The sequence below is a fragment of the Podarcis gaigeae genome, assembly GCF_964106915.1.
Source record: "Podarcis gaigeae genome assembly, chromosome: 12".
In the NCBI taxonomy this organism is placed as follows: domain Eukaryota; kingdom Metazoa; phylum Chordata; class Lepidosauria; order Squamata; family Lacertidae; genus Podarcis; species Podarcis gaigeae.
This window is the reverse complement of record NC_139688.1, coordinates 43266885-43292939: the sequence shown is the minus strand read 5'-3', so window position 1 is coordinate 43292939 and position 26055 is coordinate 43266885. Positions and strand designations below refer to the sequence as shown.

The following is a 26055-nucleotide window of genomic DNA, read 5'->3' as shown; positions in this document are numbered from 1 at the left end:
CAGATGGGAAAAGTCTTCCTCCTTTCTCCTTCCATCGTAGAAAGAAATTCTTTCATCAGAAGAAGATGCTTCCGTTAGAAGAAGGGAACCTATCCTACATATATAGGCCCCATACTACTAATGCATAGCACTCACTCTGCAAAGCCTTTCCTTACCACGGGATATCAGGTTCACCACGTTAAATACTTCCGTTTGTCCCTGGGATTCTCTAGCTGAAGGAAGGAAATATGGCCATATATTATATTTCGTGCGGTTAGATCTACCGTTATATATTCCTTACACATTAGTAGCAGCATTTAGCCATGATTTCTCAACTCCCGTTCCCTAAGCAGACTTTTGTTCTTGAATTCCCATGGAAGGCAACACGCTGCAGTCGGTGACAGCGACAACCCCGGACTGCAGCTTCCTTGCCCTTGCTCAGCTGTGCATCCTGCAGGCGTTAATGGGTTTTATTTCCACTCACTCTGATCTTGGGCCACACAAAGAGTCTTGCTACTGACAGCGCTGAATAGAGGATCAACCTCTATGTGGATGAAAATCATACCCTTTTTTTTTTTGCACTAGATAAAGAAAGATTGCAGAGGTAGACATGAAAGTAATGAGCTACAGTGGGGCACAATGTTTCGCTCCTAAGCAAGGCAGCGCTAAAATGCTCACTAATAACTCTAGTCATCACTCCCTCTGGACCTTATACTCCTGTGCCTTGATATAAGTTATAGACTCATTTGGCCACTGAAAATTAGAAACATGGGAATCTGCCTTATTCCAGGTCAGACTAGTTGCCCATGTAACCTAGTACTGCGCATTCTGACTGGCAGCAGCTTTCCATGGCTTCAGGCACAGGTCTTCCCCTTCCCTCCCTACAGGATTTCTCCAACTGGGGATGCTGGGGTAGGGATTGAACCTGGAAGTATCTGGGAAACACACTATGACCCTTCCCCATACTAATGATCCAGGAAACCAAAATGTTTACAAAACTACTGTACTACCAACCTTACTGTATGCTTGCGAAACATGGACCACTTATAAACGCCAGCTCCAACTCCTCGAAAGATTCCATCAACGGTGTCTCTGAAAATTTTTACACATCATTTGGGAAGACAAGTGAACTAATACCAGTGTACTGAAAGAAGCAAAGATCACCAGGGTCGAAGCGATGATTCTTCAACATCAACTTCGTTGGACTGGTCATGTTGTGCGGATGCCTGGTGATCGCCTTCCAAAGCAGCTACTCTATTCCGAACTTAAAAATGGAAAGCGTAATGCTAGTGGTCAACAAAAGAGGTTTCAAGACTGTCTCAAGGCAAATCTTAAAAAATGTCGTATAAACACCAACAATTGGGAAACAGTTGCCTGCGAGCACTCCAGTTGGAGAACAGCCTTTACCAAAAGTGTCACGGGTTTTGAAGACGATTGAACTCAAGGCGAAAGGGAGAAACGTGCTAAGAGGAAGGCACGCTTGGCAAACCCTTACCATGATCAACTCCCACCCGGAAACAAATGTCCCCATTGTGGATCCAGAATTGGCCTCCACAGTCACTTACGGACTCATTGTTAAAACCGTGTTTATGGAAGACAATCTTACTCGCCTGTGAGTGATCGCCAAAGAAGAAGACGACCCCAGATGAACCCAGAACAGACAAATGCTCAGCAGGAAAATGGCTTTGCTATATTTTCACAGGCAGGTTTGGAGGTTTTCTGCATGAGAAAACAATTGCAAGGATTGCATGCAGAGAAGCATGAGCTTCCCCCTTGCACGCACACACATATTAAGAAGCCTTTGTGTATCTCTTGAGTGAGTAGCGGCAGACAATGGACCGGATTTCCCTCAATATCCTTATCAACTGTGTATCTTCACTTCCTTTGTATTGAATGATGACACCCTATTGAGCAACTCACTCTTTGGGAGAAGTTAAAGAACAGTGATAAACATACTTCTCTCTCCCAGACAGAGATCCACTTGGCATCATGCCTTTGTCTTGGTTTCAAGTTGTTGGGGGGAACAGTTTATTTATTATCTGGCCAGACACACTCTGCAGAAGTTTGAGAATCCCACAATTATAAAAAATTCAAAGCAGAGGATGCTGCATGCCACACAGGTATTAAAGACACATACAAAAATATCATAGAAGCAGTGCTCCTGCAGCCAGAGTATAGGAAGATCTGAGTAGTAAATTATTTGTTTTCTTTTGCAAATACCTACACCGGTTACTGAGGGACGCGGTTGGCGATGTGGTCTAAACCACAGGGCTTGCCGATCAGAAGGTTGGCGGTTCGAATCGCCACGGCGGGGTGAGCTCCCGTGGCTCGGTCCCTGCTCCTGCCAATCTAGCAGTTCGAAAGCATGTCAAAATGCAAGTAGATAAATAGGTACCACTCTGGCGGGAAGGTAAATGGCATTTCCGTATGCTGATCTGGTTTCACCAGAAACAGCTTAGTCATGCTGGCCACATGACCCAGAAGCTATCTGCAGACAAACGCCACCTCCCTCAGCCAGTAAAGCGAGATGAACGCCACCACCCCAGAGTCGTCCGCGACTGGACCTAACAGTCAGGGGTCCCTTTACCCTTTACACCGATTACTGGCTATTGCATTTCCATGGGATGATAAATATCCCAGCAACACAAAAGCAATATGGAACCTAGCAACACCATCCCAAACGTTACTCAGAATTACGGTTGGTCCCACTGAATACAAAGAGACGTGCTCCCATGTAAATATGCTGAGAACTGCAGCCTAAGTACATTCTCATATGTGATACACTAACAGCACAATTTTATGAATTGGGCTATTGGGTTGTTGTTTTTGTTTTTATTTTTATTACGTATTTTGTGGTTTTATATCTTGATTTTATTCTGTGAACCACCCTGAGGACCCCCCCCCCAAGGTATCGGGTGGTATATAAATTCAATAAATAATAATAATAATAATAATAATAATAATAATGTCTACTCAGAAGTAAACCCTCCTGACTTCAGTGGTATTCTCAGATAAATGTGCATAGGACTGCAATCTATGAAGCACATTTAAGACACTTTCATTAATTTAGCATCACAAATGAATGCTGTACGTACAGGAGGAAATTTAGAAGAAAAACTGAATATAAATTCCAACGAATAGCCTATTTAAAAACATTGCTGATTTAAACCTCAGGTGTGAAACAGATCCTAAGTTGTTCAATGCAAGCACAAAAAACCTGAAATATCTTCAGAACTACAGAGCAACATTTTCAAAAGCATTAAACACTAATTGGTGTCCATCTGTTCCAAGCTGGTGGACAGCTCCTGCATTCTAGTTCTTTACTTTGGAAGACGAACTGCACTACTTTTATCAGAAATTATATTAGGAATATGCTCATATGTATTAGGGAATGTTCAAGAAGGAACTGAAGCATGTTGTTTGGACTGGAATGTAATTAGTCAAAGGCTCTCTGGCATGAAAACTCTGTCCACAAATCTCTGGTGTGGGTTGTTATTCAGAAGCAAACTACCTGTGGCATTAGTCGCTATATATAAAATCACCATGTATAGTTTAGCAGTAACAGGCAGGCATGCCACAAATGCTCAGGTGACCCTATGCAACTTTGCACAGAAGTTAAGTCCCACTGTGCACAGGACTACAGATGGTTGAATTTATTTCACAAATCACAATTCCACCCTTCAATAACAGGTAGCAAGAGCAGCTAATAATAATGAATTAAAAAAACATTCTAATAAAATCACAAAGCAGCAGCAACAACAAAAGCATTGTAAAAACAGAAGGTATAATTGAGGCCTAAACCATGGGTAGGCAAACTATGGCCCAGGGGCTGGATCCAGCCCAATCGCCTTCTAAATCTGGCCCATTGATGGTCCGGGAATCAGCATGTTTTTACATGAGTAGAATGTGTCCTTTTATTTAAAATGCATCTCTGGGTTCTTTGTGGGGCATAGAAATTCATTCATTTTTTCCCCTTCAAAAAATAGTCTGGCCCCCCACAAGGTCTGAGGCTGCAGTGGACCAGCCCACTGCTGAAGAAGTTTGCGGACCCCTGGCCTAAACAATCAAGTTGTGGGAGTTCAAAAGGAAATCAGAAAGAGGTTGTTGAAAAGGTGAAGGCACCAGGTGAGTTTCTCTGGGGAGAGTTTTCCAAAGACACGATGCCACAAATAAGAAAGCCCTCTTCCCAGGATGTCCCCGATACACGTCAGACAGTGGGGGGCACCAGTGGCGACATGTAATCCTTCTACAAGCCAATTCCTTCCCCAGTTAGTCCACTGCCATGCCATGCAACACTTTGGGACTGAGGTTGTGGAACCCCTTCCTCTTGGTTGCCACTCAGTGGCAGTGGCTGGTATTGCAATATACGCCAACCCACCAGCCATCACTAGCGCATCACACAGCTGGCTAAGCAGAGATATGAAATCAAGGTTTTCAGAAGGTAATACTTGGATGCCTGTACAGAGATATATTATTTTTTCCGTGGCAAAATTCCTGAGAGTGAAACTTACTTGTTCCTGCTCCTATTGCTCTAGCCTTGATCAGCACCTTGACAACAGTAAGAAGAAAATTGGGGAGGGGAGATGAAAACCTTTGCAAGGGCAAGCGTCTATGAAGGCACAGTTATTCTCCGTAGCCTGATAAAATCAAAATGTGAAGTGAAATGGACTAGCGAAGATCAAGAGCAGCTTCTGGTCTAGTTAATTTTACTCTGAATGAAAACTAGGCAATTTTTTCTTGTAAATCCACACATTAAAAATGTCAAATGACATTTCAAATGTAAGTTTCGTGTTATGGAGGGGACTGTGTTATTCACCTTGGACATTATCCATGGCAGACACATCAAAATGTAGTAGATATTTTGCAAAATGTGTATTGGAGCAGAGATTTATTCCTGCTTTTTTTGTAGGGTATCTGACTGACTGGAAAAAGGGCGACAATGGGTTGGGCTGCAGGAGATACCACAACACCTCCAAGTTTCTAAGAAGCAAGTATATGCAGACACTCAAGTAGAGGTTGAAGAGCTGGCATTTGTTCTATTAGTGCAGCTGAATTCAGGGGAGACAGACACGGTTTTCTATTGTGGTAAGATGTGCCCTTTAAAACAATGGACATCTGCCAGCCCCTACTGAATTATACTGAAAATATCAGACTTGCTTCAGGTGCAGAATGCTCAATGAATTATTTGGTCGACATTTTTAAGGACCTCATTGGCACTTCCTGGACTAATCAAAGTCCAGATATCCTTTAGTTTTCACACCACCAAATTTTGCAATAGAGTTATCAAGTTAAAAACTTGCAAAAAAAATAGCAGATAAAATGTACATTTGTTAATAAATTTTAATAATAATTTTTATTATTTATACCCCACCCATATGGCTGGGTTGCCAGTAGTTAATATGCACACTCAAATGCCTATTTTATGATAAAATGAATGCAAAAGTCTATATTCTAGGATATGATGCATCAGATAAAATGCACATTTTAGGGTAACATGTACATTAGGGGTAAATAATACACATTCCTGGGTCATTTAAAAGTTAATCTACAGACTGACGCATAAACAAGAGAAAACAAGAGTTAAGAATGAAAAAATGCAAGACCGGGTATAAGCCAATCCATACACCCTTAGCTCCAGGGCATGAATATAAAAGCTCACATGTTAATAGACAAAGCTGTAGTTACATTAAATGTGTGTTCTAGGGCATTCTCCACGTGGTCTCTTTCTTGTTCATTATTTCTAACTGTGCAAATGTTTATATAATCAATCTCAGCACATGCATACAAACACTCACTGACACACCTCACTCCACTCTGTAATCGCCTCTACTCAAAATAGTACCTATTTTAATGAGATTCCCCACCCCATTACAATAGCATTTTCTGCACTTGCCCCAGAAATCATCATCGGTGTGAGTGGCTTTTCAAGCTTCATCCACTTATTGATCATTTGGCTGAAAAAAATTCAAACAGCTGTTCACGCTCAGTATGCTTCCGCAATTCTTTTCAGCAACCAAGTAATTTTAAAAAATAGTGTATTTATTAGTCCCTTTGCAGAATCCCCCAACATTGCATGAGACTTGACAAAGCCATTATGAAGTCGAACCAAAGGCTCTCTCTGCTAGTCTGCAGCATGAGCTCAATTTAAAATAATTCAGAAACGGATTCTGCAAGAACCCTCTTTTGTTAACATCGTTTCTCTGCATTTGGGAGAAGCTGATGAACCAACTTCATTAGACTGCGCAAAAAAGCAATTTTGAAAAGGTAACGGAAAGACAGTGCATGGAAATAGAGAATATAGAAACAAAAGATGTCCTTCTCACAGGAATTACCGTATTTTTTGCACCATAACACTCACTTTTTTCCTCCTAGAAAGTAAGGGGAAATGTCTGTGCGTGTTATGGAGGGAATGCCTACAGGTGGCATGCCTACGGATTTTCCTCCTCTAAAAACTACATGCGTGTTATGGTCGGGTGCGTGTTATAGAGCGAAAAATACGGTAACTTGAAACACAGAGGTAATGATTTCCTACTGGAGATCTAACTTTCCCAGGTCTTAATAGGCTTCCAAAAGAAAACACATGACAGTGTCCACTGCAAATTGTCTTGGTGATCTAGAGTAACCAGAGCTTACGGGTCAAGGAAGGCATGCTTTATTCACAATAGGAAATACCCTTCCTCAAGTATTATGGATTAGCAATTTTCTTAATTTTGTTTAGCTCACTATTTGACACAAGCTTCAGCTCAGTTCCACGCCGGACTCCATACTCATAGTGAACATATTTCAGTACAACCTGAACACCAGCCTAGCCTAGTTTCGGTTGTGTTTCATCTCAACACAGTACAGTAACTGCACAGTAACAGGAAGTAACAGGAAGAACAAGCATGGATAGATCAGAGAACAATGTTGGTATGAAGTCTTGGAAGCCTCTAACCCAGGCACCCCCAACCTGCAGCCCTCCAGATGTTTTGGCCTACAACTCCCATGATCCCTAGCTAACTGGACCAGTGGTCAGGGATGATGGGAATTGTAGTCCAAAACATCTGGAGGGCCGAAGGTTGGGGATGCCTGGTCTAACCAATGGACAACTATTTAGACACCCCCGTAAGACTCTGGGAGGGTCAAACTAGCGACTCTGGTAGTGGAGCCCTGGTGCCTTGCTACCAGAGGACCTTCCAGTAGCACACAAGGGGGAACGCCAGATTGACTCCGCTGGTGTGCCATGCAGCCCCTGCAGCCCCCCCATCCAACTCACCCTCCCAGCTGACGCTGCTGCCAGGAGGCTATTGCTATGACTGCCTCATTGGGTGAGCCCTTTTCTGTTTTAACTGTCTCTACTTTCTTTCTGACAACTCTGTTTAATCCCTAGCAAGCTGGCTACTGTCTACTGCACTGTCAAAGAAACAACCTCCCTGAATTACTCTTTGCTGCTTCCTCCATGGCCATTCTGCTGCCTCTGAAACAGCTCTCCACCTTCTCTCCACTCAAAACCTGGGTTTGTACGTTTCTGCTTCAGCGCCTTTCTCTTCCTACCCATTAAACAGCTCACTTGATGTTTCCCATAAGAGAGAGTTCCTCCTCTCCCCTGCCCATCATCTCTGTTGGGGTACAAGGCCTGGTCCCCTTCTAGTCCCTTCCTATCATTTTCTCTTCCCGCTGCCAGACTTTATTCTGTATGATCTGCAAGGCAAGAGTGATGCTTCTAATGCTTATGCTAACCTGTAAGTACGTACAATTCGGAAGATTTTTTTAATGTCTGGGGAAGTTTTTGAAAACTACAGAGTTTTGATGAAATGCCTTGTAATGAAAGGTGTTGTTTTCTTCTGTTTAATAGTTTGAAGACCTCTTTAATCATTGATAAGCCACTTTTTGAGGTCTGACAGAAAAGAAGTACAGTGGAATCTTGATTCGCAAACCTAATCCGTTCCTGAAGTCCATTTGACTCCCAAAATCGTTTGAAAACCAAGGCACGACTTCCGATTGGCTGCAAGAGCTTCCTGCACTCAAGCGGAAGCTGCGCCAGACATTCAGCTTCCGAAAAATGTTTAAAAACCGGAACACGTACTTCCGGGGTTTTGGCGTTCAGGAGCCGATTTGTTCATCAACTAAGCAATTTGAGAACCAAGGTTCCACTGTATATAAATTCTTTAGGTATAAATAGATTCATATCTGTTGTTAGGCCAGCTCTAAGACTGCAGCATGTTCTTCAGCTTCCAAGCCTTGACCTGAGAATCACAGAATGGCTGAGTTGGAAAGGGACCACAAGGGTCATCTATTATAACCTCCTGCAATGCAGGATTTTTTTGGCCCAACGTGGGTCTCAAATTCACAATACTGAGATCAAGAGTCTCATACTCTACCAACTGAGATATCATTCTACAAATCAATAGGGTTCACAGATGTTTTGATTATGCCTCCTTAATAATAATAATAAATAAATTTTATTTATATTTCGCCCTCCCCAGCCGAAGCTGGGCTCAGGGCGGCTAACAACAGTCAAAATAGTTCAACATTCTAAAAACATTCATTATAAAATTAATTAAAATCAAATTAATGGCAACCATCAAGCAAAATCCTGTGCAGGTTGCCAGAGGAGGGGGTCAGGCTGCGCCCTGACCAAAGGCCTGGTGGAACAGCTCTGTCTTGCAGGCCCTGCGGAAAGATGTCAGGTCCCGCAGAGCCCTAGTCTCTTGTGACAGAGCGTTGCACCAGATTGGAGCCGCGGCCGAGAAAGCCCTGGCTCTAGTTGAGGCCAGCCTAACCTCTCTGTGGCCTGGGATCTTTAGGATGTTTTTATTTGCAGACCGTAAATTTCTCTGTGGGACATACCAGGAGAGGCGGTATATCATTGCAGGTTGTACTACTATAGACTGTCTGGAAACCTTGCCAGAAACTGCAGAAATACTGTCCTGCCTCCCAGCTGCCACCTTTGAAACTACCACCACAACCACCCTGCTTGGAAAACCAACATTCACTCGCTGCAAAGAGGGAAAATATGGAATACTTTCCTGTAGAAAGCACTGTAAACCCATAATTGATTAGTAGTTAGTTCCCTTCTCCCCACCCCCAGTCCCAGAAACAGAGTTCTTTAGGCAATAAATAAGGTAAGTTCAGCTTTGATACCGGGCACCAAGAGGAATGCTGTCATCATGTTTTTTGAAAGGCAACACCAGAGGGAAAGCTGTACTGTTAACTGTGTCAAGAATTTGCTCACAAACACAACAGAAAACCCATCTCAGCGGAAGGCTCAATTACGTATGTTTTAATTAGCTATGAATCTCGCCAAGCATCATCAGTGTCGTCTTTTAACCTGCAGGCACACATTATTTGACTTCCTGCTACCGGCTGCTAGTAAAACATTAGGCAGAGTGCACAGTACATCTAGAAGTAACTACTGATCACTGATTTCTGCTGATGGTATGCTTTTGAAATGCTGAAGGCGTTGTTTGGCACAGCCGCCAAACATTTCAGTAGTAGCTCTCGCTGTATATTTAATTAATGCGTGCAAGCTAATATTTGAGGAAAATGCACAAGCTGGAATGGTTTTGTAGGCCTGAACAGTCAAAAATTTACTAGCACTTACTAGAACACAGGACACCTTAGGAAGCTTAAAAGCAAGAATGCAAAATTGGCATTCCAGGTTTTTTGAGCGTGGGGAGGAAAGAGATCCTAATAGTAGTAATAATAATAGCAGCAGCAATGTTAGAAAGTAACCAATACAAATAGAGGCACAAGAATTAAATGTAGTGTTGTCAACCAACAGCCTCTAGTGTGTGTGTGTGTGTGTGTGTGTGTGTGTGTGTGAGAGAGAGAGAGAGAGAGAGAGAGAGAGAGAGAATTCAGTAGGATGAGTATCCTTTTCTGTTGACGATAAAAATTAATGTCCTATATAGTTGGTGCATAATGTTTAATTATATAGCACAGCAAGGTGGAGGCACTCAATTGACACAGATCAGAAAAGATCTAATTCCAGGTGCAACTGGAATTTAATAAGGAGTAAAGGATCTGTTGCTTCATAAACACTACTTTACTGAAGTAACTGGATTCTCTTTCCTTTGACCCATGTATAAGTTTTTGTGGCTGCTATCCGTTTCTCCATTGCTTGGTTGAGTGGCTCTTTCCTTATACATCTTTTAATACAAGCATCAGAACTCTCCCATGAATGTGAAAACTACACCATGAAAACATACCAGTTCCCAGGATAGAGTAGCCATTCATATTTAAGAAGGAAACAACCTACTACTAATGCCGCAGTCATCCACAGCGGATAGGCAACACACGAACTCCAATGGAAGGTTAGTCAACTTTTGCAGCATGCAAATGTTTTCACTCAATCAATAATCCACATTCACCGTTGTAGGCAAGCTTAGGCCATTGTGAGCATCTCTGCTGCAAGCACACCAGTCCTTCCATTTATGAAACCCATGCTGGGAAACATTATTGGCAAGGCAGGCATACCTACAGACAGGAGGACTGATCAATGTGTTTCGCTAGCATTATCTTTAGCAGGGACATGCTCCCCTCTCTTTGGAAGCCTGCTTCAGAGAATTCGCAGAGCAGAAGATCTATCAGCACCACCAAGGAAGGCAAGGCTGACCCATTTCTTTCAGTTTGCCAAAGGATTCTTGCTCTTGGTACAGGATGAAGCAGCCCATCTACAATGACACAGCAAGGATGTAGCAGCAAAAAAACCCAAAACCGTGCAGGCTTTCCTCCTCTCCCTTTGATATCTATTCAGCACATTCTAGGCCCGTGTTCCCTATATGCCAGAGGAGACACTTCAGCAAGGGATATGCTGTTAAAGCAAACTTTTGAGCCAGCAGTTTTTCCTCCGTTGTCGTTGCAGTTCGTAAAGCGCCCCACCCCTCACCGCGCCCTCCACACTGGACCCAGAACAACGCTGCTGAAAAAGAACCACAATCCTTTACAGAGAAGGGTCCCACCCTTAACAAGTGGCTCTTTCAGACTTCTTAATCTTGCCTTGCCCTTAAACCACATTAGGACCGCCCTTGTCTGCGCCGATTTGGGGAAGCAAGGAAAGAAAAGAAAAGCATCAAACCGGGTGGAGAACGATAAGAGCACTTCTAAAACATAAGTTTTCTTAAAAATGCATAACAACGCATACATTTAGGCTTAAAATCCAAGGCACCATTTCTGCACGGAGAGACGTAGGGCTCTTTTTTTTTTTTTACTCCCCTTCCTCCCCCATCCACGATCATTTGGTTCCTATATCCAGATTGCTCTCCCCCACCCGCTCGACCCTCCCAGTTTCTCAAAGGCGGCTTTCCCCACCCCCACCCCACCCCTCCTGTGCGCGCTCGGCGATTTCCGCCTCGGCAAAGGGGGAAGGACGCGGAGTTGGTGGGGGAACCTACCTTTTTGTCTTCCTTCTCGCCGCTATGCCTCTTCTCCGGCTGCTGCTGCTGCTGCTGCTGCGCGCTGTCACCGGCGCTTTCCCCTGCCTGCCCATCCTGCTGCTGCCGCTGCTGACAGCCTCCAGACCCCTGCGCGGCGTGGGGGATGGGCTCCGGGCACGGAGAAACTCCCCGAACATCCATCTCCATCTTCCAAGCCGCCGGATTTGCAAACAAAAGCAGCCAAGGAGAAAGAGACTTTCCGCCACCCCGGCGCTCTCTCTCCCTCTCCAAATCTCTCTCTCTCTTAGGATTTGATTCCCCTTCCCGGGTTATTGCGCGTGCATTTATTTGGCATGAAGAATAGGAAGCCGAGGAGCACACTCACATGGTTCCTCTCCTGCACCGATCCGGCGCCTGCGATCTCATGCACAAACACACACTTGAGATCCTCCAGACTTTTGCAGCCAACGTGTGCGCCTCGCTGTCTTGCCGGCGGCGGGTACGGTGGCCTCCAGCCGCCCCTTAGCAGCGAAAACGCCCGCGAAGCGCGCGCGGTCCCCTGCCAGACCCAACTCCCACCGTCCTCCTCCTCCTCCTCCCTCGGCGAGGATTAGAGACTTGGTGGTGGTGCTACTACCGCCAGCCGGGGCTTCCAGGCCCGGGCAAGCCTTTTGCATGGGTTTCTCTGACTGAATTTACCCCTTCCTCCTCCTCCGACGCTTCTCCTTTCTGTTTCTCTCTCTTTTTGGAGAGGCGGTTAGGGGAGCCTCTGAATGGAGAAGTTCGAGGCGGCGTGAGGGAAGGAGTGAAGCCGCCGAGGGGCTTGGGAAAAGGGGAACTCGGGGGTATCCTGAGGAGAATGTCGAGGAAAAGTTAAAACGCCTCTCGCGCGCGCAAACGCACCGCGCGCGCCCCGCCCTGTCGCCACAAGGACCCCAGGCAGGCGCGCGTAAAGGGAGCCGCTGGTTTCAGTCCCGAGTGGTGGGGAAGAGGCTGGTTTATGAAGGAGACAGCGGCCCCCTCTCGCTCCCCCCTCCTCTTCCAAGCCTCTGTGTCTCCCTGATGCTAATCTCCGCGCTGTGCCCGCGCGCGCGCTCCTTTCTCCGTGTATCTATACATATATGCGCAACTGGAGCTCCCTCTCAAGACGGCCAGCGCAGCGCATGAGGAACTGGAGTAAAGGGCGGGCGTGGAGGAGGAGGGGGGAGCGCGCGCGCGGGTGAGAGAGAGAGAGAGAGAGAGAGAGAGAGACGCCCCCCTCCCCGCGCACGCGCGGCTTGATGAGCTCTGCTGATTGATTCTTCAGATTAATAGTTGCTGTTTCTGAAAGGAAGGGCGAGCCCAAGCTCAGGGGGTTCTTTGGAATGCCAGCTGTGAAAATGTGGAGTCATCAGGATGGGCGCCTCTGGGCATGTGCAGAGAGCCCAGAGAATTGCTCTGATGTGGTCTTGTACCTACACTCTAAAACTTCCGTTTTACAAGTGTACCAAAAATAAAAGTGAAAGAAGCTTGTATGGTAGAAAAGGTAAAATGGGATGCGGGTGGCACTGTGGTCTAAACCGCTGAGCCTCTTGGGCTTGCTGATCAGAAGGTCGGTGGTTCAAGTCCCCGCGATGGAGTGAGCTCCTGTTGCTCTGTCCCAGCTCCTGCCAACCCAGCAGTTTGAAAGCACACTGGCGCAAGCAGATAAATAGGCACCGCTGTGGCAGGAAGGTAAATGGCGTTTCGGTGCACTCTGGCTTCTGTCAAGGTGTCCCGTTGCGCCAGAAGCAGTTTAGTCATGCTGACCACGACCAGGAAAGCTGTCTGTGGATAAACGCCAGCTCCCTCAGCCTGAAAAACGAAATGAGTGCCCCAACCCTATAGTCGGCCTTGAGTGGACTTAACCATCCAGGGCTCCTTTACCTTTACCTTTTTACCTATGTTAGAAAAGAGTAGGGAGGGAGGACAGTAGTTGTTTTTAATTTGGATGGGCAGTTGTGCCTGGAACAAACATAATCAATATCACAGCGTGGATAGCTTCATTGGTGCTGATAATGCCAAGGTTGCAGGTTCAATCCCTGTATGGGACAACTGCATACAGTATTTTTGCATTGCAGGGCTGGACTTGATGACACTCAAGGTCCCTTCCAACTCTGCAATTCGACAACACATTAACTCTGCCAACACATCACCGTGGACAATTTTTTCAGTCCAGTTGAGGAGGGATGACAATGGCGCAGGATGCTTGGATAGGAACTGAGCTGGGTGCTCCAATGGAGATTTGGCCTCTGGGTTTTACAGCAACTTGAAAAGTACCCGTGTGTATGATGTTCCCAAAAAGCCAATAAATAGTGTAAAAGTGTTCTCTTGAATGAAAGCCAAGCTTTGATCTGATCATTCTTAAATCAGGACTCTTTTATCAGGTGACTAGGCTGCGTTTCTAAATATAAATTTCCAAATATAAGCTAACATTGCTTTAAAGAGCTGCCATTGCTGCTTTGGATGTTACCTGGAAACATACACCGACAATTTTTAGCATACATTTTTTGAAAAAATCCACAGTATGCATGGTTCTAAGGAGAAAATGTCTCATTCCATGTGGTTGTAGAAAAATTTCCCAGTTCATGGAAACTCGCACTCAACCCTGTTTGCATCAGCTGATGCCCTGACCCAAGGATATTCTGAGAAAATGCTCTTTGTGTAGCATGACATGGAGCACTATGGAACTTAGCCTCTAGATCCAGAATAGCTAAAATGGTTTGTTAACTTGCATCTACACTGGCAGATCCTGCAACAGAAATAGAAAGGAAGACAGCCAGGGACGAAATATTAGCAGTGCCCCCCTCCTCTAACAAAGATCCATCATAACCTCAAAAAGGCAAGCTGCATTTAAAAGATAAACCATTCACCTTCTAAGAGCCCATCAAAATGCCTGTACTTCTACTTTTCCCCCTATATTTTTTATTAAATTTTCTGATTTACATTTTAGAATATTCATTTAAACAACCTTAAAAATATCAATGACGTCCCTTCTTCTCTTTCCATGGTTCATTTTACATATCATAAATCCCTGCATATTTTACAAAAACTATACCATTCAGTATTCCATTATTACATCCTTCAAAACTTATTTACACTGTTGAATTTATCTTAATGCTGTCCACGTTTTCAAATAAACACAGTTTCTCTCCATATATTCAGTAAACATTTTCCAATCTTCTTTAAACATAGGTTCTTCTTGTTCTCTTATTCTTTATGTTAGGTCCACAAGCTGTGCATATTCCAACAGTTTAAGTTGCCATTCTTCTTTAGTTGGGACTTCACTCGATTTCCATTTTTGGGCTAACAAAACGTGAGCTGCAGTAGTAGCATACATAAATAACCCTTTTTGACACTTGGGAATTTCCATCTAAATTATCCCCAACAAAAAGGACTTGGGGTTTGTTTGTTTGTTTGTTTGGGAAAGGTACTTTTAAACATTTTTTTCAATTCATTATGGATTATTTCCCAATACTCTTTTGCCCCTTTACAGGTCCACCACATATGATAGAATGTACCCCCAGTCTCATTGCGTCCCCAGCACTTATCTGATTCAGTCATATACATCTTTGCAAGTCTACTCGGACTTAGATACCATCTGTAAATCATTGTCAGGTAGTTAAAATGCCTGTACTTCAAGGCTTCCTCTTTCTGCTTCAGCTAAATATTGAAGGTCTTCCTAAGTGTGTGCATGTTCCATGAGCTTTGTACTTAAGCACAAGACACCGACTACAATGAGTCACATGCAGGCAGGCATTGGAGAGGTGGAGCACTCTGTCCCTCCTCTGGACCCAGAATACAAATACAGGGAGCTGTTGCAGAAGTGATAGAGCTATACCTTCTGTGTTAGCCTCTAGCAGGTCAGTAATGTTTTTCTGGCTAGTACCTTTTGTGGGTTTCTTAATATTTACAAGGCTGATTCAACACATAAAGGTAAAGTGACCCCGGACCATTAGGTCCAGTCGTGACTGACTCTGGGGTTGCGGCGCTCATCTCACTTTATTGGCCGAGGGAGCCGGCATACAGCTTCCGGGTCATGTGGCCAGCATGACTAAGCCACTTCCGGCAAACCAGAGCAGCGCACGGAAACGCCGTTTACCTTCCCACTGGAGCGGTACCTATTTATCTACTTGCACTTTGACATGCTTTCGAACTGCTAGGTTGGCAGGAGCAGGGACCAAGTGACGGGAGCTCACCCCATCGCAGGGATTCGAACCGCCGACCTTCTGATCGGCAAGTTCTAGGCTCTGTGGTTTAACCCACAGCACCACCCACACCCCGATTCAACACATACATAATGTTTAAACCTTTTTTTTAAGGTGATCTTTTTAAAGATCATTTCTGACACTGCTGTCATGCCCTGAACAACGTTTTTTTTCTATATCCCCATTTAAAACGTTGTTGTTAGGTTGTTGATACAACTATCCAGAGAATCCTCTTTTTTTTCATACAAGCATGATAATGTCAAGGTTGCAGGTTTGATCCCCATATGGGACAGCTGCATATTTCTGCATTGGAGGAGGTTGGACTATATTATTATTATTTTTTATTCAACTTATGCACTGCCCTATACCTAGAGGTCTCAGGGTGGTTCACAACAAGACCACAAGACTAGATGCTCCTTAGGGTCCCTTTCAGCTCTGCAATTCTATGTAGAACATGAATTTGCCAGCCGCTTAACAGCTTTTGGTCTGTTCACAGTTTCTTCCATAGACTTGCATCAGAGAAGTTGTTTAATGTCTTACTGTAAATATTCCTTGTTGGGGGCACCCGGTTCTGCCACCCTGGACCTAAATTGTGCTAATATGTGCAGCCTCACAAACATTAGCTGGGTGACAGATTGTGCAACTAATACCATTTTAAAGCTAATTAAAAGTGTTGTCTTCTTTGTTGCTTTATTGATTTACACAGCAACTTTTGCCATAGTTGCTATCCACTTGTTTACAAAGTTAATAAAATGATAAATTACACCCAAGTCTCTCTGTAATGGGGGGGACAATGAAGAATTGGTGTCTTCTTGTTGTTAGAAAATAAAATCAGACCCAAATTCTCCAGCCCCTGAGGCTAAAACGAAAACCAGGAAAAGGGCTAAAATAAATATAAACATCTTACCGTATGTGCCTGAACTTACTGGAGTCGGGGTTTGGCAGAGTGCCAAGGCAAGCCCATTTCAAAAGCATGTACCCACAAGGAAGGAGGAGTCCTCAGTTGATCCTGAAACATTTAACCCCAAATGTCAACAAGGATCTTCTGAAAAATCTGGGTGGTCCACACACAGTCAGATTCTAGGTCCCCGCCCCCCGTGTTTATGTTTCAGAGGATAATGATATCTAATGCTAACTTGGAAAAGACTTCTGGTCTGCATTGTCTAATGGGTAGGCAAATTAAGGGCCGGGAGCCAGATCCAGCCCAGTTGCCTTCTCAATCCAGCCCGCGGACGGTCCAGGAATCAGCGTGTTTTTACATGAGTAGAATGTGTCCTTTTATGGAAGATAAACGACGTTTCCATGCGCTGCTCTGGTTCGCCAGAAGCAGCTTAGTCATGCTGGCCATATGATCCAGAAAAACTGTCTGCAGGCGAACGCCGGCTCCCTCGGCCAGTAAAGCGAGATGAGTGCCGCAACCCCAGAGTTGTTCGCAACTGGATTTAACAGTCAGGGCTCCCTTTACCTTTACCCTTTTTATTTAAAATGCATCTCTGGATTATTTGTGGGGCCTGCCTGGTGTTTTTACATGAGTAGAATGTGGGCTTTTATTTAAAATGCATCTCTGGGTTACTTGTGGGGCATAGGAATTTGCTCTTCTTCTTTCCACAATATAGTCCAGCTCCCCACAAGGTCTGAGGGACAGTGGACCTGCCCCCTGCTGAAAAGGTTTGCTGACCCCTGGTCTAATGCTTACTGTACATTTCTTTAGCAAAGACCTTGACTTATAGCAAGCATGGCTAACATGTCTTAGCCCAATCATACCACACTGGTTCTTAACGCACAATGTGAAATGTCAGGCAGAAAACATTTAGTGTTCCATGATCTATCCTCAGTATTTGTGGTGATAAATTTGGAGGAGCTATTTTTCAGCACTACAGCTTAGAGCTTGTTTTCTTTCTTTTTTTTCTTTTCCTATACTTTACATAAATATTCCATCACACTTTGCAATCCAACCTTTCAGAAGTGGGCGTAGAGCCGAAATGTGAGACTCATAGTCTTTTATCAGCTTGTAAAACATTGGCTGCCTTTGCAGCTCAAACATGGCAGGCAATTGGATGGAACCCTTGGCTGTGCCATTTCCAAAGAGAAAACTGTTGTGGACAACAACGACTGGCTTGTCACATGAACGGAGAAGTGGAAAAATGGGAGCACAAGCCAATTCAGCTCAATAGTCCGGCGTCAGCTGAACAGAACTTTGCAAGTCCATGACCTAAGAGAATCAGCTTGGAAGACTTCTCCCTGTCTTGGTCCAAGAGAATGAGACAACAGCTGCCTTTTATTGGAACAACATGTGTGGGTGAAAGAGCATGTAGGCATTCCATTTCAAGAGAGATCTTTGTAAGTCTGCTGCTGCATTCAGATAGCAATTTATTCCTGACATTTCCTTACCTGTTAATTTCTGTGCTTTTGTTTGATCTTTCACACAATGCAAAATCCACATCTGGAAATCTGGCAGAATCTAGCTGGTGTACGCTAGGGGAAAATTCCATACAAACACATGTATATTATTAGAAGGAATTTGCACTAAAATGCTTATGAATTTTCATGAGAACTTCCCCCCCCCCCAAACTGACGTGAACTGAGCTTAAGAGTGGGAAATGAGAAATTCGGCAAAAATGGAATTGAGAGATTTGCCCACTGCTATTTTTCTAGAAAAAGAGGTGCCGGAACTCACCTTGTTATCTTAGAATGGCAATGGCGCCATTTTAAATGTCATTAGGATGATAGTAGATACAGTGGTACCTCGGGTTACATATGCTTCAGGTTACATACGCTTCAGGTTACAGACTCCACTAACCCAGAAATAGTGCTTCAAGTTAAGAACTTTGCTTCAGGTTGAGAACAGAAATCGTGCTCCGGCGGTGCAGCAACAGCAGGAGACCCCATTAGCTAAAGTGGTGCTTCAGGTTAAGAATAGTTTCAGCTTAAGTACGGACCTCTGGAACAAATTAAGTACTTAACCCGAGGTACCACTGTATAACATTCTATAACCTTTAACATACATTTTCCCTTTGCTAGTGGCTTGCTGCTCTGCAGCGCCCTCTGGTGTCACATTTTAATAAGACATTATTGACGTTATAAATCACGAGTGTAGACCCGCCCCCATGTGAGTTCCAGCTGGGTGGGAAAGCCCTGGATTTGCCCATCCCTAGCTTTGTGCAAAAGCCAAATCCCTTCCAAAAGGAAGAGGGTTAAGGAACATCACACAAATTGGGCCCTTACCTGTGAGGCTGTGATGGACTGTGCAATTACACAGGAATGCCAAAATAAAAATTCAGAATTGTGGTACTGCTAGCAGAATTCAACATTTGAAAAACCGGCTGGGTTTTTAAAAGCAAATTTCTAGTTCTCAGTGCTTTGAGGACATGCTTGAATCTATGTGGGCAATGTTTTGTAATGGCTTCAACTATGCAACTAAATGCTATTTTGTAAATGTCTGCTGAATCTCAGGCTCCAGAGAGATTACTAAAATAGATTTCTGGGTTTATTTGTTTTATTTATTTATAGCGTTTGTACCCCACTCTTCAGCCAAAAGGACTCCCAGAGTGATTTACATAAAACCAAGACCAGATACTCCGTGCCCGCAGGCTTACAATCTTTGTTAAAAAAAAATAATAATAATAAAAGGTTGCATTCAGACTTCAGTGCTACACAAACTCTCTGTAATTAACAATCCCAAATGTTATGGTGCATAACAGTGAGAACATGGGTGGGGGATTAAACCTTACTTAAAATTGCTCAGTTTGAATAATTTTAAAACTTGGGATTTTATTTTATTTGTATTGGTGGAGGGGTGGGGGAATTGCACTGTAAAGTACACACAACCTTTCCTTGGTCTTTAGAACGGAAGGCCTTCCTCACAACTTGCCAGGTACAGTGGTACCTCGGATTAAGTACTTAATTCGTTCCGGAGAGGTCTGTTCTTAACTTGAAACTGTTCTTAACCTGAAGCACCACTTTAGCTAATGGGGCCTCCCGCTGCTGCTGCGCCGCTGGAGCACGATTTCTGTTCTCATCCTGAAGCAAAGTTCTTAACCCAAGGTACTATTTCTGGGTTAGCGGAGTCTGTAACCTGAAGCGTATGTAACCCGAGGTACCACTGTATGTGGCAGAAGAGAGAGAGGCATCAAAAGACTGGCCAGTCTGGGAAGGGGTCTCAAATGACGCAGAGGCACTTTTCAGCCTCCCAGTTGGTGCCTGAGTCTCTATGCCGAGATTTTTGATAGACAGTAAAACCAAGTCTCTGGTGCATCGTTGGCAGCAAGGGCAGCTTCTGAGAGCTGCTGACTCTACATGGCTGATAGAGGGAAGCATTTTGTATCCGCACGAGAGAAATACCATCTACAAAGCAGCCCTTCATCTGGCTACAAACGAAATGCTCTGCCTTTCTGGTTATATTTGTTCGTTCATTTTGATTTCTGTACTGCCCTTTTATCACATGTGGGCCTTCTGGGGGCAGGGGGGGAGGCAAGCATTAAACTAAGGTTACCAGATTTTTTTCAATGTATCCGGGGACACTTTTGAACTTCAACTGATTTTGTATGGGGACGGATTTATAAATCCAGGGACTTTCCCCGGGAAACAGGGACATCTGGTAACCTTACGTTAAACCCAGGCGCTTCTCCATTAACACTGTGAAAAAACAGTGTAGCAAATTCAAAACCAGATTAAAATAAAACCAAACTGTACAACCGGCAGGCATTCTTCTGTTATGTTGGTTGTATTCGATGGGGCTGTCTAAACATAGACTATGAAACCTTCTTCAGAGTTTGCATTGTGTCGCAGGGTGTAGAAGCCACAATGGGCATTTGAATCGCTTTGACCTTTTACCACCCTCAAACAGTTTAAATCAAAGACTTCCTCGTGTTGATTCAAACTCCTTGGGGCCTCCATCAACGCCGCCATATCTGTCAGCTGGCGCTCCCAGCTTTTGCAGTCTGGGATGTGCAGGGCTGCTTCCTCAAGCACAAGTCGGCCTTATCGATAATTCCCTCTGTACTATACATTTCAAAGCAGATGACACAGATGTACATCGAGTCGTTTCCCCATCCATCGATCTCGGCTCCTCTGAGGGGCTTTCGAGCAAGCCCGCAAAACATCCAGCAGCCCAGAGGAGACTGTCATGCTTGAGCTTTTACATACAGGCCTTCCGAGATTTGCCTTTGTCTACATTTCCAGACTGCTAACCTGACAGAAATATCCTGCAGAACAACCCAACTCTACCAGGGACAGGGGGAAAGACCACCAAACTCCTTTATGCAATTCTCACAGGGGGCAAAGACTTCGGATTTCTTTTGATGTGAACAATACCAGCGGCTTTAATTCATGTTCAAATTTGTTTTGTTTTTTGAATAGTACATCTGTGAAGCCTCTGCTCATTTTTTTTTTTTAAGGGTGTGATCTAAGGTTTTAGCATTTGTATTGTGTTTAGCAGAATAACTCAAGGCCAGCCCTATCCATATACAGTGATACCTCGGGTTACAGACGCTTCAGGTTACAGACGCTTCAGGTTACAGACTCTGCTAACCCAGAAATAGTACCGCGGGTTAAGAACTTTGCTTCAGGATGAGAACAGAAATCTCACAGTGGTGGCACAGAAGCAGTGGGAGGCCCCATTAGCTAAAGTGATGCTTCAGGTTAAGAACAGTTTCAGGTTAAGAACGGACCTCCAGAACAAATTAAGTTCTTAACCCGAGGTACCACTGTATAAGGCAAGACAGTTAAATCAGTGCTGGTCATTGTGGGGCATCACTTTTGAGCCAACTCTTAGCCCCCATGCAGAATGCAGTGATTTCTACGCTGCCTTTTAGGGCAAAGCCTTCAGAAAAGGTAGCTTACATAAAAACAACCATCAAATATTGCGTCATGTAGCAATAAAACCAATAATTCAAGACAGCAGTCGAAAACAATCCACAGGCTAGAACATAGGAAGATCTTAATGAGTTTGAATACGAATTACAGTATTTAGAAGGTACTTCATTTGTAGAACTGAAACATTAGGGTAACTTCAGTACTTACAGATATTAAACTATCACTTAGGTGGCATAAAAGCATGGCAATAGCCTGGGATGATGGATGTTGAAGCTCAGTAACACCTGGAGGGCCAATGTTTCCCCACATCTGATACTGAGATTTATTTTTTTAAATATAACAAGTTGTGTTGATTTTTCAAAATACAGGATACACAAAAGGAAAGTTGCTACAGATACAACAAAATTACCCTTACTCATGGAACAGATTTTCAGTCTACTAGGTCTTACCAAAGGCAAGTTTGTGAATCTGGTGGCTGCAAATTCATCAGTTCATTCATTTTAAAATTTTATAAAGGGCTCCCCAATCTCAATGAAACCATCCACATCTGATACAGAGAGATGTTGAAACTAAAAACAAATTGCTGAGACAGAGGAAGCATATATTTGAATACATTCTGCACGTGGTGAGCATCTGTGAGAATTATCTTTAGCAGAGTTTTGGTTCCTTTCAATTATCATCGGAGCATGTTGTACTGTTGTTAATGGCCTTAAGGTGCAGGTAGGAACTTTCCCTTCTCTTTGTATTCAGCAGTTTTGCATTTAGATTTCTGTATAAAGCGATTTTTTTTATCCTATATATTAAATACTGGAACAAAAGCTCATGTCTTGCAGAAGGCAAGAGTTTACCATAGCAACACATTCATTATTTCAAATGACAATGCACATAGGTTATGAGTTCTTTACAATATTAAAATGGATTTGGGATAGTGTACCTTTAGAAATCCTGCTTAATTATAAGCAAGTTGATTTATCAGTTAAACAGGGATAGGAAAATGGAGAGGTATTCATGCAACTTAATTGAAAAATACTCAACTGCCCTGATGTTCTGAAGACGCTTCGAGCATTTTTGAAGGCTTGGGCTTTTTTGAAGGAATAGTTGAATCACATTTGGCACCTTCCTTTTCAGATGCCTGCATTAATTTGTACCAAATATATTCTAATTAAATGACTATTTTTATGCTGAAGTAACTTTTAAAAAACAGCACTTCATAGAATGCTGAAGTAACTATGAAGTTGGTGTATATATGGTGAGTAGTTTTGAAAAACTTTCCTCCCTTCACTTCTGAGTTATGTTTAATAAAAATAAAAATATGGCATACTGTCTTGGGTATTCTAATCTTTTTCGTCGCTTACACTGGAGGAATAGGAATAACACCTCTCTTCCATTAACAAACATGGAACATAATCCACAAGGACAGCCATCGGCAACCTTTTCTCGGCCAGTGGGCATGTTTTGAATTTTGAAGAAAGTGCCATGAAGCCAGTCACAAAGTGGCTGCCGTGGGGCATGGTGTAACACAAAAAGACTGTCGCATCTAAACCAGCAGAATATGCAGGACACAAAATGGTGCCCACCAACCACCCAATCAACAGGTGTGTGGGGTTTTTTAAGGCACTCACATCAGCCACTGCTGTGCTCACTCACAGACAGAAACTCTTTGCACTCCTCCCTTGTTTAGAATAGATGGGAGGGAGGGTGTCCACTTCAGTGGGGCTTATGGGATGGAGTGGTAGCCTAATCTAGTTTGGTAAACAATGGCCAGTGGATGTGTGGGGAAAGGATCTGAAGCGTGACCCCTTGCTCCCAAATTACAGATTGGCTGGATGTGTGGAGAGTAAGCAAGGACAGGGATTCTGGTAATCATGCATCATGCCAGGACCCTTTGTGATCCAGCATCAAATGATGTACTCACAAATGATATCTGAACCTGCTCTAAGGGATAGATAGCCTAAGGGATGATTTGCTGATAACGGGATGTCTCATGGCGACTCCCAGTACAAAGAGCTTCAGCTGTCTGAGCTCTCTTCAAAAAGCCAACATGGCACCCGTTTGATTTTCAGCAGGAAGTGTCAGAAACGTTTTCCTGTAGTCGCAATCCATTCCCTCAGCAAATCTACCATCTGCTCTACATATTGTCCATATCAGATGCCTCTGCCAAGAGCAGTTTAATGAATACAGCAACCATACACTACCTAAGACAGCATTAGAAGCTCTTATTTGTGCAGGAAAAAAGGCAAAGAAAAGCAATAAGGGCCAAGAGCAGACGAGTTCAACATCTGCTGTTGTGCACAAACTCCTTCTCAGAAGCCTCAGTGTGTCATCTGTAAAGCAAGGCCCACAGGGATCTATCCTATGGGACAGCAGTCAATATAAACACAAGGAACAATGGATACAGTTTGCACACTGAAAGTCCATACATAAATCTATTAGGCACCATGGGAAACCTGTGGCCTTCCAGGTGCTATTGGACTACAACTCCCATTATATTTCCCTGTTGGGACGTGCTGGCTGGGGCTGATGGGTATTGGAGTTCAACAAGATCGGGAGGGTCATTGCGTCCCAACCTCTGCTGTCAGGAGAGCTAAAGTTCCATCCATTCACCCAGTCCAGTCCTGATATTTGTCTCCTACAGTAGCAAGCCAGATGCCTTTGAGAATCTGACAAGCATCCTGGTCTCTTCATCTCCAACTGTTCCCTCTTCTGCAAATACCTGGATTGAAGAGTGAGCATTTTATAGCAGTCTGTGTTTGGGGGAGGGGAAGGGTGTCTGTATGCAGTAGCCAAAGTGTCAGGACTAGATGAGAAAAATACCAGTTTGAGTCCCTGTGCAGGCATGGAGTTGTTGGTCTGCCTTGGAAAAAGTCACTATGCCTCATCTTAAAATTCCCATTTTTTTAGAGTGAAACAGTGCTCCTTGGAGGATGAGTAGGAGGCAAACATATCAGTAATACATGCAAATCAGCATCGGCATCACCATCTCTTCTCCAGTCACTCTGCGTGGCTCCCAACAGAATATTAAAAACACGATAAAACATCATACATTAAAAACTCCCCTAAGGTTGCCTTCAGGTATCTTCTAAAAGTCTACCTCTACTTTTCAATCTAGAATATAGATGTTTATTTAAAGCTATCATAATCTGGGGCTAGATTATTCTCCAAGCTGAACCACAATGAGTGATTTATCTTATATGCCTTCTATTACCTATCTGAACATAAACACGCTCTTCACATATTTTTCATTAAATGTATTGCTCATTCAGGGCAGTTTCTTCCAACATTTGTTCAATTTATTTCCCCTTTTAGATTTGCCCCATTACATCTCATTGTTATTTCTCCTTGGGCAAAATGGTATGTGCATGGTAAAGAGGTAATGCATACAGTTAGTTAGGGAATACCTAGTTTAACTAGGCTGCTGGAGCTTTGCAGGTTCAGTCAGAAATCAGCCCCGTTCAGTTCAATGTGGCTTCTGCCCTAGTAAACTGGTTTAAGATTGCATCTTCAGTGTTCCCCAGGCACTTCTAGATTTTAACCCAAGACATAAGAAAAAAGGCACCATTTCTCCTCCTGGTCTTGTAACATCCCATCATTAAATGATAACCCATAGAGAGCAATGATAGATAAGTACATAGATAGATGATAGATAGATAGATAGATAGATAGATAGATAGATAGATAGATGATACATAGATTTTTTTTAAAGACATAAAACTGGCATAAAATGAGAAAATAGAGAGTGAGACACACAGCAGGTGCATCATGATGCTGGGGACTAAATAGACGGGGTGTCAAATGTACATTATATTGACCCAAATATAGGCTGCATGTCTAACCCCACCCCAAAAAAATTGGCTTACAAGAAATGTAAGTGCAACCTATATTTGAGGGCAACCTGTATTCAGATCAGTGCAATTTAACTTGCCTTTTTCTCTCCCTTTTAAATTACAGTCAATAGGGAGAGTGATCAGGCCAGCATACAGCGAGGGGCTTAACTTATGGTAACCACCCTTTCCCTACGTGGTCCCAACAAAAACACTTTCTGCCCTGGGTTGCTGTTTGCCCTGGGAAGGAAGATGCTGGCGGGCTTTGTATTTCTTAATGGAAAATGTTTGTAGCCCTTACTGTGCAGGTGGGGAGATTAAAATGTGCATGTAGGTTTTGCAAAAAGCAAAAAAGCGTGAGCTTTTCGTGGTGGTGCCAGTTGTTCTGCAAACTGTGCTCAATGAAGTTAATTTAAGATAATGGCAACAGTTCAGTGCTGAAAACTCATCGATAGCTTTGAGAGCCAGTGCCAAATGTCAGTCAGGTGAAATGAGTGACAAGGATTGCTCCCCTGATCTTTTCAAAGCCCCATGAGTTATTTCAGAAAACAGTGTTTTAATTTTGAAGGATTTTTGTAATCCCTGAGAAGCAGGTCCCTACTCCCTAAGAAGTTATATGGAAACAGTCAGGCTAACCAACCAAAGACCAGGCATTTTGAGGACAGATAGAATGTAAATAGACACAGTAATGGACATAAAGATCATAAACTGGAAGTGAAATAAAAAAATGCAGGTCAAGTGAAATGTGCAGTTAAATGGGACATGGCACTGCCAGCTCCCTGAAAGCCGTAAGGGTTAACACTCAAACTCACCTTTCCTTTTATAGGATGCAAATTGTTCACACCGACAGAGTTTTGT

General features: G+C 43.6%; 1 protein-coding gene and 1 long non-coding RNA gene across 5 annotated transcripts in view; both read right to left on the bottom strand.

The window, feature by feature from the left end:
* RBMS3 (RNA binding motif single stranded interacting protein 3) overlaps window positions 1–12462 on the bottom strand; it is a gene marked incomplete at its 3' end in the record, with an annotated part of 741806 nt that extends 729344 nt beyond the window's left edge. The window contains exon 1 of one of the 4 annotated variants that reach the window (XM_083705905.1): window positions 11355–12462. In XM_083705905.1, the coding sequence (XP_083562031.1) occupies window positions 11355–11543 (189 nt within the window). In that variant the 5' untranslated portion in view covers window positions 11544–12462. The remainder of the gene's footprint in view (window positions 1–11354) is intronic. The other 3 variants (XM_083705904.1, XM_083705903.1, XM_083705901.1) reach the window with 3 other exon arrangements.
* Window positions 12463–14811: 2349 nt separating this feature from the next.
* On the bottom strand, window positions 14812–25015 carry LOC310828488. Its single transcript, XR_014556957.1, has 3 exons — window positions 21826–25015; window positions 17954–18037; window positions 14812–16571 (listed from the first exon to the last, which is right to left on the bottom strand). It is a non-coding gene; the product is annotated as an uncharacterized lncRNA (long non-coding RNA).
* Between the last annotated feature and the right edge of the window lie 1040 nt (window positions 25016–26055).